Source organism: Priapulus caudatus, unplaced genomic scaffold (genome assembly GCF_000485595.1).
Source record: "Priapulus caudatus unplaced genomic scaffold, Priapulus_caudatus-5.0.1 Scaffold1550, whole genome shotgun sequence".
Lineage (NCBI taxonomy): Eukaryota > Metazoa > Priapulida > Priapulimorpha > Priapulimorphida > Priapulidae > Priapulus > Priapulus caudatus.
This window is the reverse complement of record NW_014578611.1, coordinates 35,680-46,254: the sequence shown is the minus strand read 5'-3', so window position 1 is coordinate 46,254 and position 10,575 is coordinate 35,680. Positions and strand designations below refer to the sequence as shown.

The 10,575-nt window shown below is 45.1% G+C and overlaps 3 protein-coding genes across 5 annotated transcripts in view; 1 reads left to right on the top strand and 2 right to left on the bottom strand.

Moving 5' to 3' along the window:
* LOC106816984 (ADP-sugar pyrophosphatase-like) overlaps positions 1-3,537 on the bottom strand; it is a 6,819-nt gene extending 3,282 nt beyond the window's left edge. Inside the window, exons 1-5 of the mRNA XM_014821629.1 lie at positions 3,381-3,537; positions 2,926-2,993; positions 2,063-2,115; positions 992-1,099; positions 159-254 (exon numbers count right to left, since the gene is read on the bottom strand). Of these exons, the coding sequence (XP_014677115.1) occupies positions 159-254; positions 992-1,099; positions 2,063-2,115; positions 2,926-2,993; positions 3,381-3,425 (370 nt within the window). The 5' untranslated portion in view covers positions 3,426-3,537. The remainder of the gene's footprint in view (positions 1-158; positions 255-991; positions 1,100-2,062; positions 2,116-2,925; positions 2,994-3,380) is intronic.
* A 62-nt stretch (positions 3,538-3,599) lies between these two features.
* On the top strand, positions 3,600-8,940 carry LOC106816983. 2 transcript variants are annotated; one of them, XM_014821628.1, is made up of 7 exons: positions 3,600-3,687; positions 3,823-3,912; positions 4,244-4,697; positions 5,143-5,245; positions 5,574-5,872; positions 6,280-6,382; positions 7,347-8,940. In XM_014821628.1, exons 3-7 carry the CDS (start codon positions 4,247-4,249, stop codon positions 7,684-7,686), a joined length of 1,296 nt encoding a protein of 431 aa, XP_014677114.1. In that variant the 5' UTR covers positions 3,600-3,687; positions 3,823-3,912; positions 4,244-4,246; the 3' UTR covers positions 7,687-8,940. The 2 variants fall into 2 exon arrangements, with proteins under 2 accessions (XP_014677114.1, XP_014677113.1); XM_014821627.1 differs by lacking the exon at positions 3,823-3,912 and having other exon boundaries at positions 3,608-3,687.
* Positions 8,941-9,017: 77 nt separating this feature from the next.
* Positions 9,018-10,575, bottom strand: part of LOC106816982 (protein phosphatase 1H-like) — a 10,857-nt gene continuing 9,299 nt past the window's right edge. For both annotated transcript variants that reach the window (XM_014821625.1, XM_014821626.1), the window contains exon 10: positions 9,018-10,479. In XM_014821625.1, the coding sequence (XP_014677111.1) occupies positions 10,146-10,479 (334 nt within the window). In that variant the 3' untranslated portion in view covers positions 9,018-10,145. The remainder of the gene's footprint in view (positions 10,480-10,575) is intronic.

Sequence of the window (10,575 nt, the reverse complement as noted above, 5' to 3'; positions counted from 1 at the left end):
CCCTCCCCCAACCACCCAGCCCCTTCTCTACGTGATATCATGCATGTCTCTTCCCCAACCACCCAGCCCCCTCTCTACGTGATATCATTCATGTCTCTCCCCCAACCAACCAGCCCCTTCTCTACGTGAAATCATGCACCCACCCAGCCCGTACGAACCTGGACCTTGATGCTTCACCGTGCCGACGTAGCCAGTCTCCTCCCTGAGCTCCCTCACCGCAGCTTCCTCCAGCGTCTCCCCGTCGTCAACCAGCCCTGCCGAGGGAGGGAGGTTTATAACGTAATAATGCTGTTACAGTTCATACAGACATGAGATTCATAGTTTCCAAAAGTCAGATAAATTCTAACAACAATTAATCTCAGGGTAAGGGTAGACTGTAACAGTATTATGTTGGTTGCACTAGTATCCACTTGTGCCTTATACAAACAGAATTCTTTTCAATTTTAAGGACTGTTGTGCTAAAAGACTGAACTTTACTTTGAAAAGAATTCTGTTTGTAACATTGCACTAGTAGAGTCAGCACAAGTAGAGTAGATACATTTAGTTCCGATACAAAACGTAAACAAAATAGTTGGACATTACAGGAAAAAAACACGCCGCAGCGATCGTACGCCCGAAATGAAAGACAGAATGAGTGAACAATATAACACAAGCGAACTAGTTAACGAGTGTATGAGCTAACGAATTAATAAGTAAATGAGTTAATGAACAAATAAGCAAATGAGTTAACGAGTAAATGAGTTAACGAGTGAATGATCAAACAATTTAACGAGCGAACAAGTTAATGAATTAACGAGTAAACGAGTTAACAAATGAATGAATGAATAAGCTAACGAACAAACGAGTTGAGTTAACGAAGGAACGAGTCAATGAGGTAACGAGTGTATGAGTTAACAAATGAACGAGTTAACGAGCAAATTAGTTAATTAATTAATGACCAGATTAGTTAACGAGCGAACAAGTTAATGAATTAACGAGCATCGTCGCCTACCTGATGGGAACTCCACGGTGAATCGATCGAGTGGCGGCCGGTACTGACGCACGAGGACGAGGATATCAAGATGCAGTGTCTTACGCAGCGTAGCGATGACAGCGACGCCTGCAAGCAACGACGGTCGCCACGGCGACGTCAGACGCCGGTATGCAGAGGTTTCGCTCGAATGTGCCGTTATTTGCGTCGGCGTGACGACGGCGGGGTACCGGCTGTGTCGTCGGTGATGTAACCAATCGCGGAGTAGGGTACGTACCTACTCCGCATTGGGTTATATACGAGGACCGTAGCTAACCCATTTTGTCAGGGGGTGGAGGGGAAAAGCCACATGCGTGGTTTGTTCTGGGAAGGTGACCGCCATTGACCATGTAATGGATCTACTTTTTTCTGGGGAGGCAACTGCCCCCTTTGCCTCCCCCTCCCCCGCTAGCTACAGCCCTGGCCCTAGTTAATTACTTACATTGTTGTATCTGGGTAGTGGCATATAGTGCACTGTCCACTTTCTACTACAGTAAAGTGTGGTTCATGCAAACAGTGAGGCAATAGCCAGGTCATGTTGGATCAAGGATAGTTTGGGATCCCTGCAATATGTTTTTGCATATGTGATATACTAACAGGGTTCTCCAAGAGCACTTATAGCCTGGCGGCCCGCCAGGCTATCGTCGAGCCCCGCCACCCTAAAATGCACCCGCCACTCTAAATATCATAGCCGCCATGCTAAATATCATAGCCCCCGGAAGTTCGGAACCCCCTAGCACGCAAACCGCCTTCGGCGATTTGCAACCAGGACCGTAAAAGCAGCACCCGCCATGCTATAATGAAAAAGCTTGGAGAACCCTGACTAATCTCGGGTGCTAAACTTGATTTGCAACTTGGGCCATCATGTCATTATTTGGAGACAAGTAAGAGTATTCTATAGAGCATGAATGGGACTTTCATCGTACGCGCATTGCTATTACGAAATACCAATGGTGGACTGCTGCCGATTTTACAAGTTTAAAAGTTGAGAATGTTTGGATAATTGCATAGCTTGTATAATAATTCTTTGACAGTTTGGCTGACTATACCTACCGTCGCCTGGCATCGTGCGTTTTCTCGTCTTCCTCGCCACCATTTCCCACGATCTGCAAAATGCATGAGCATCCTGTATATCGCACTCGATGTGAAGGTGACACTGTGAACGTGTAAACAGATCAATAAAGAGGTTATATTTGGACGGAGGGTATATGACTATAAGCAGCAGGGTGCGAAATTAACGGGAGTCGATCCGGAGTCAAATACTCCCTGATTTACTGCCGGACTCCGTGATTTGACATATGCAGGAGTCCGTGCATGTGACGTGACTCCCTGAAAATTCTGCCATACTAACTATAGTATCATTCCAGAGCACGGCCTCGCGGAATTACCGTATTTTTCCAGCAAACATCCAAAGAAAATTTGACAGACGTGCAACCGCATGAATCTTCAAAATAAGCACATGCGTTATTGCTAATATCTTTAATTTTGAACTTCAGACTGGGGAGTGGGGACTCCCTCATTTTGCTGCGGACTCCCTCTTTTTGAGGGCAGGGAGTCCGTTGGACGTTCTTCAAAAGTTAATTTCTACCCCTGAAGCAGGGTTTCTTCGGAGGGAAAATTATACAAAGGAAGTAATGGCCAGTTTGGGAAAAAATATCGCATCACGTACATGACTAAAAGACCCAGCGTCACATGACTCAATAAACGCACATGGCAGTTTAAATTAATATGCCAGAAGCATGTGGTGATCTATTTATTTTTGAGTTGACACTATTTTGACAACGGCGGGTAAATACAGGAACATTTTCACAACGGCGATGTTAAATTTGACAACGGCAGTGCGCCACTGTGCCGCACTTAAACTATGTATAAGAAACCCTGCTAAGATTCCGCGCCTAACACGCAGATCCCGATACCTCTCCTTGTTTTCTTCATCTTTGTATGTGATCTCTGATAACTCCAACCACTTCCTTGACCCGATCACCTGGAAAATATTGAAATTAGCCTATGAATTATTTATTATGGCAATGCCACAAGTTTTTATTCACTCCTCAAATGTTTTCAGTCTAGAGGCTATAAATGTTACTAATACTCTGTTATCCAAGTAATTAAAAAAATCACGGTTAGCTGCAGGTGATATTAGGTAATTTTAGCATGTCTGTTAATGCGTCATTAGATCACCGATATTGTTAGTAATGTATACTTGAACACGTGTCCATGTGGATGCCGTGCATGATGTTGTACATACATGATGATGCATCATATTATACAGTGCCTATCCACAGTCCACAAGTACACAGCTTACAAGCATAATGAATCCACAGATAAAATGACAATACTTACTAACTTAGTACTTATTATCAATACTTACATCTTTGCTGATCACTCTTGTAGAAGGAGGAACTTCGGATGCCATGATTTTTATGATTTTAACAAATTACAAGTGTTTTTCCGCGCTTACGGAAACCGCCACCAAAAGCAAAACAACTTCTAATGGCGCCGGTCACCGGTCGTGCACGTTGCGGACGATGTAGAACCAGTGACCGGTCTGATCTCGTGTAAGCGCTTCGGGTTCACTCCCTGATTCCGTCAGTTTGAGAGACCAACAACAACAAACGGGAAAACATAAAGTTGAATTATATATACAGGTTTCACATTGCAATCGTATGCGTCGTAAGGTAGCTTTTAATATCCTTATTAATTTAACCAATCCTTTGATGCAGTTGAATGAATGCAAATGCTGAAAATAAGGTGTAATAAGGGTGAAATTTCACACATGATGTAGTGCAAACTGGAACACGAACTATTTCCAGCGTACACTGCGGACAGCGCCAGAGACTGTTGCGGTTAGATAAAGCCTTCACCCTTTCTTACTATTTCTCAGAAGAGGATGCTATTTAGTGGTTTGTATTTCTGTCCTAGCACAGTTGTCGGCTAAATGATGTTTTTGTTACCAGTGGCCGTTACAGCAGGTCGTGTATATATAGCAAATACGGTACCTACTGTACAGTACAGTACATATTCAAATTCCAGTTCCCCTTCTTCAATTCTTCATTTCTTGTTCAATATACAATAAATGAAGATATTATAAGTTATAACTTCTGTTACTTATACATCCACGAGTTACATCATGAACATCGGATGCCAGTGACAATGCGAGTGTGAGTGCATAGCATACATACACGTGTGCGTGTCCGCACGCACATTTACGCGAACTTTCGTCTCCGCCATCAGGCAATGGCATGCGATAAAAGCGAAGCCGTGCATCTCGTCGCTCCCGGCAACGACGTCGCCCCCGGCAACAACGTCGAGTCGCGGAACTGCGCGGCGACGGACGGGGAGACGACTCCGGGGAAGATCGTGATCGAGCGCGAGATCAACGACGACCCGGCTCCGCGATGCATCAGCAAGTACGTGAACAGCGATGGTACGGTGGTATACCGCGTCGACACAGCCTCGCAGACGGACAGTCCAGGCGACGACTGGTGGGCGGAGGACTTCGATTCCGATTCGGAATCCGGACGTCCGGAGAGCGGGCGTTCCGACTCGGAAGGAGGCGGCGATGCGAACGAGGGAGGCGAGCGAGGAGGAGCGACGGGAGGAGGGGAGGAGGAGAGGGTGACGGACGAGGAGGAGGGTGCGAGAGAGGAGCCGTCCGACAAACTGAAATATGCGGGCGTCGCGAGAGGTGAGTGCAGAGTGGAGAGGAAAGTGTGCGATCGAGCGCGAAATTAACGCGGCGATGTGTTTGAATTCTATAGGCAGGACTGTAACGTAGTTATTCCAGCGTTTTTTCCAATCAATTAATCCAGTGGCAGATCTAGAGGTGGGTTGGGGAGGTTGCACCCCCCCTATTCAGTCACTGACTAATATTATGGTACTAGTAAAATGAGGCCAAAAATAAAAAAGTCAGTCTGCAGGCTGATAGAAACTGGGGATTTCCCCTGTGACTACACAGCTGCCTGAATTTTCCAGGTGGGAGGGGGGGCATGTGCCCAGACCACCCTAACACCATGTGCCTTTGGCACGCCTTCACTCAAATATCAACCCCCCCTCTCCTTAAAGCTAGATCTGCTCCTGTAATCAGAATCAAAATCCAATCGATTAATCAAAGGAATTGATCTTGTGCGTAGAGCCCATGTTGATGGACCCGAATCTACCTGCTGGCTGGAGCAGGAAAGTATCGCAGAGGACCGAGGGAAAGTCGGCCGGAAAATACTACGTCCGTATATACAGGTGGGAGTTATAATCACGTATTCTCGTTAACTAGACGTGCTTACAGTTAATACTGGACCCAACAGAGCATGCAACGATTCCGGAAAGTTTTGTAGTCGGGGAATCGGATACAATGGTATTAGTATGATAGGGAATGAATGAAAATACAGCCAAAAAAATTGAATAAAAGTTTTTTTTTAAAGCCGTGTAATGTTTCATCCACTCGCGCGATACAACGTATGTGTCATGTATGGATATTATTATCAGTAGTGTTTACGTCATCATCGACGCGAATTAAACGCGGTGTGCAGCGCTAACTTCGCACGCCGTCACCGATTCTGTCTTTCAGCCCCGAGGGAAGGGTGTTCCGCTACAAGTACCAGCTGAAGTCCTACCTGAAGAAGGTTCACTCTGACCTCATCGCCGACGATTTCGACTTCTCCATCGCCGGACGACCCCTCAAGTCTCGCGGCGGCGGTGGCGGCGGCGACGACGACGACGACGACGACTCGCGCGTCAGGGATCAGTCGACTAGAGAGAACCCGGCGAGGGTGAAGGCCGCGGGGAAGACGGAGAGCAAGTACACGAGGCTACAGAGGGACGTCGTCGTTACCGCGGCGACCGCGATGAAATGCGCCGGATCCCCAGGTGATTCGCTGGCGTCTCTCGCTCGTGCGATGAATTTTTTAGTCGAAAAAGGGCAGTTTGAAATATTGGGCTCGTAACCACATGACAGTATTGATGACCAAGAGCGTAGCTAATGTACTTTGCCTTGGGTGGAGGGAGAGCCACGTGTGCGGTGTGTTCTGAGAACGTGACTGCCATTACACCATCTTTGACTACGTCATGTATCTACATTTCTCTAGTGGGGAAACTGCCCCCCTCGTCCATCCCTCCCCATCGTTAGCTACGGTTCTGATGACTATACCTGGGCGGGCTGTTTGTTGTGGAGAAATAGTGCAGCTTTCTAGGTGGTTTCAGTACTTAGTCTGGTATCGTGACGGCGGTTTTTCTTGTTTTAAGTTGTCAAGTTTTAAGTTGAAGTTTTACTTCAGAGCCCATGTTCAGTGACGCAAATCTGCCGGAGGGTTGGACGAGGAAGCTGACGCAGAGGAAGAACGGAAAGTCCGCGGGAAAATACGACGTCATCATACACAGGTTAGGCCCGCTGTAGTCGTGCGTGCGTGGCGCGTCATTCGTTAGCCCACCTAACGAAGTTGCTAATTAACGAATTAACTAACGATCGACGACGTACGTTTAAACCGGATGTCGTTTCGCGTCGAATTGCAGTCCGGAGTTAGTCAACGAATTAACTAACGATTAACGACGTACGTTTTAACCAGTTGTCGTTTCGTGTCGGTTTGCAGTCCGAAGTTAATTAAAGGCATACTAGGCCCGTGGATTATGCAATGTTGACGAATGCTAGAGTAACTGGCACCTTGTGTAGTTAATAAGTACATAACCTTATAGCCTAACGCGTATTAGTTTGTCCAATATCACTGCTGGTTACATTACAAGCAAGACTTGAAATCGGTTGTTGATATTCATTTAAGTGCCGTAAATGTCATCCAGGAGTCGAGCGATGAGTCGCCGATGACGTAAACATTTGTGCGGCCCGTATATGTTTTGGACGCCAGATGAAGTGGAGGTGTCAGCGGTATAACCACGGCCACGGACTAAACATGGAAATGGAGTAAAACACATACTAATCACGGATGCACATGGACAGCCCTGACAAAAAGCTCCTTATCACGAGCGCCCATGTTTACGAAATCAGTGATGATAGCATTGCATACGGCCGAGCATGCGTGCGAAAATGTCCGGTGCACTATAAATCTGTATATCACACCCGCTTCGCCGGCAGCGGTTTGAAACTGTAAACAACCGATTTCTTGGACTGCGGATTTCAATTAGACATTTCTTAGTAACCAGCAGTGATATTGGACAAACTAATACGCATTTGGATGTAAGGTTATGTACTTATTAACTACACAAGGTGCCAGTTACTCTAGCATTCGTCAACATTGCATAATCAATGGACATATTATTCCTTTAACGAATTAACTAACGATTAACGACGTACGTTTTAATCGGATGTCCTTTTGTTTCGCGACGTTCGCAGTCCGGAGGGCAAGAGGTTTCGCTCGCGATTCGAACTGCAGGCGTACTTCGACGAGATCAAATCCGATCTGGTGGCAAACAGCTTTGACTTCACCGTTACGGGACGCGGCAACCCCGCCACTCCCCAGGTGGCGCCGGGGAAGAAGGCGAGCTCGTCGGAGGAAGGATCCGACGCGGCGGCGGCGGCGGCGGCGGCGACTCCACAATCCGGAAAGTTACTCGTGAAAATGAAATTCTCCGTTCCGGAGGGACGGAAGCGGAATGCGTCCGACGAGGAGGGGAGCGCGAGTAAGAAAGCGAAGAGTAAAAACAACGGGCGGGCGTCGGCGGACGACGATTAGCCCAGCGTTCTCAAAAATGTTCTCCGCCCGCGTTCTCAAAATGTCCGCTAGTGTTTTTGAAATGTCCGCCTGTATTTTCACAATGACTACCTGTGTTTCCAAAATGTCCACCTGTTTGTTCAAAATGTCCACCTGTTTGTTCAAAATGTCCGCATGTTTTCAAAATGTCCGCCTGTGTTTTCAAAATGTCCGCCAGCATTATCAAATGCTTGCCTGTTTTCAAAATGACCGCCTGCATTCTAAAACTGTCTGCCTGCATTCGCAAAATGTATGACGGTATTATTATGTGTGCCTGCATTCTCAAAATGTCTGCCCACGGTCTTAAAATGTATGTCGGTATTGTCAAAATGTTCACGCACAAAGTTGAATGTGTCGTGCCATCTGTTGTGTGGGTGCGTGCTTGGTTGTACGTGCGTGCGTGTGTGTGTGTGTTCGTTATAAACACTATATATCCGGAGATTCCCAGTTCTCTCTCTCTCGCGCGCTGTCATAGCTAATATCATTTAAATACGTGTGTGTGTGTGTGTGTCGGAGTATGTAATAGTAGGGTACTGTGTCTAGTACTGTCTACTCCCGCGAGTTACAAGGTAGTGTGTTAGCTTCCTCCTGCACGATCGGCATATGTTACACGACAGTATTAGCTTGGGTTGTGAGTCTGGGGACAGGCGATTTGTACGATATACTTTCACGGTGGATGTTTCCACAAACATGGGCCATACGTGTATGAAGATGTGTACTGTTTTCCTGCCAAACCATGATTAACACTGAGAAAATGCTACTTACCAATAGTTATCCTATACTCAACTTTTATATAAACGGGCAGCGTACTATTGAGCCAAGTAATGATCAGTGACAGTAAGATCACCTTGTCATTAATTAAAACGTCTTTACACCCGTGTGTGCTGAAATAAGTTACAGTATATGTACTCGAATGCGTATAAGTGTTTAGTTCTTTCCCAATAAACATGGTTACTTTCCCATTTTGTATCAGTTATCATTGACATTGTAAGACTAAATAGTAGAAACCCTTGAAAGTTATTCGATTTCTGCCAGTCTTTTTTTTTATTAGTATAATTTGGATGCAAGATGATTACGAGATTTCTCATTTCTTTTCAAGAATTGTATCATGGATTAAAAATCCATTTATACTTTAATTGCATGATTGGGTAGTGGTTTATCATTCATTTGATGTATGAAAAGAAAGTATTGTCTGTATTTTAAACACGTTTCAAATATAATACGCTTTATTAAATAGCAAGTTGAGTTGAAAGTATGAAATGTATTGCTTGCAGTCGAAATATTTCACGCGACAAAAAATGAGAAAACTGATATCTCGTAAACCAAACTGTTATTTTGATATTGCAATGCGATTCCAATCGGTATAATTGGCTGTTAATTAAAAATGTTCCCAAACTTTGTACAGTAACGCCCCCTGAGGACAGCAGCTCACATCAACAGACATTGCACATTCACAAACCTATCATCACAACGCATGTGCTTAAAACTCACAGCCACTAGCATCCGAACAACGTCTGACAAACTCACAACTACATCAATCAAAGGCACTTGATTATATTATCGTATATCAGGAGTGTGTAAAGAAACAAAAGTTAGTTTTTATTTACTCTGTATAATTATATAGATGTAACACTAGGAATGTGTAAAGCACAACACTTCTCATCACGCATGGAAGAGCAGACGACATACTGGCTCTCATCTTGCAGTTATCACTCCGTTAATCGCTATACGTAAAAAAATAATAAATCGGTTTTCACCACAACCACTGTAGTGCCCACGTCTATGTGTCTATTTGACCGTGTTAAAATATACTCAGTAAAATCACGACGATTTTACGTAATTATGATCCCATACAGAATGATTCTAGTTGATTACAGACAATATACATGCTGTATAAAGACTAAAATGATGAGATAAAATATACAAAATGAATCAACATAATTTAATCATTAGTGATTTATATATTTATACATGTATATCTAACCTAATATATAACATAATCAATTAATAGTCAGAGCCTGCTGTCTGTATATATCGCTAAATAAAATAACACTAATATATGTTTTTTAGTTAATTGCCTCGATGAGATATTAGCACCAGCCACTGGGAATTCAAAAAATTGGTCACAAGAGAATCATTAGTAAAAATCTATCATTAGTTTACAAAAAAGAAACCCGCTTTCTCCAAGTGATTTTGTAAAATTGGTCCCACGTCCAGGCAAAAAATCCCCCGTAACTTTTATACGTGCTTTTCATAGACTGCCACCGTGTTTCGCATGAAGGCCTGCAGCCCAAGGTCATGACCTTCGAGCCCTGAAGGAGCATTAGTGAGATTGTGCCCATCTAGCTTGCAAGGAAGGAAGGAACGTACGTAGCTATCACAGTCCAGAGCCAAGACCCTCACGCTTGACCAATGCTCCATACAGTGACGGCACTTCTCTCTTATTGCTGCTGCTGCTGCTGCTGCCCGCTCGCTTCCCCATCCGGCCGGTCACCCGCTTGACCGCCAACCTCCTGCTTCGCTGAGTCCGAATCAACGTCGTCCGGTTGTTCGGCCGGCGCGGAATTCGCATCATCCGACCAGTCGGCCGGCCGGCCGACGGTCAGTTTCGGCGACATGGGCATCTGCGCGTTGCTGCCATAGCAACAGAGCGGGATGACGAAGGCACTGATGTCATCGCTCGACGACGGCGTCTCGTCGACGGTCCGCCAGCCGACCTTGGGCTCGAGGATTCCGCGCGCATACATCACCAACTCTTGAGCGGCGGACGTATATCTGCAACACAAGCATGCACACATATATATATATATATATTATATATACATATATATATATACATATATATGTATGTGCATGCTTGTGTTGCAGATA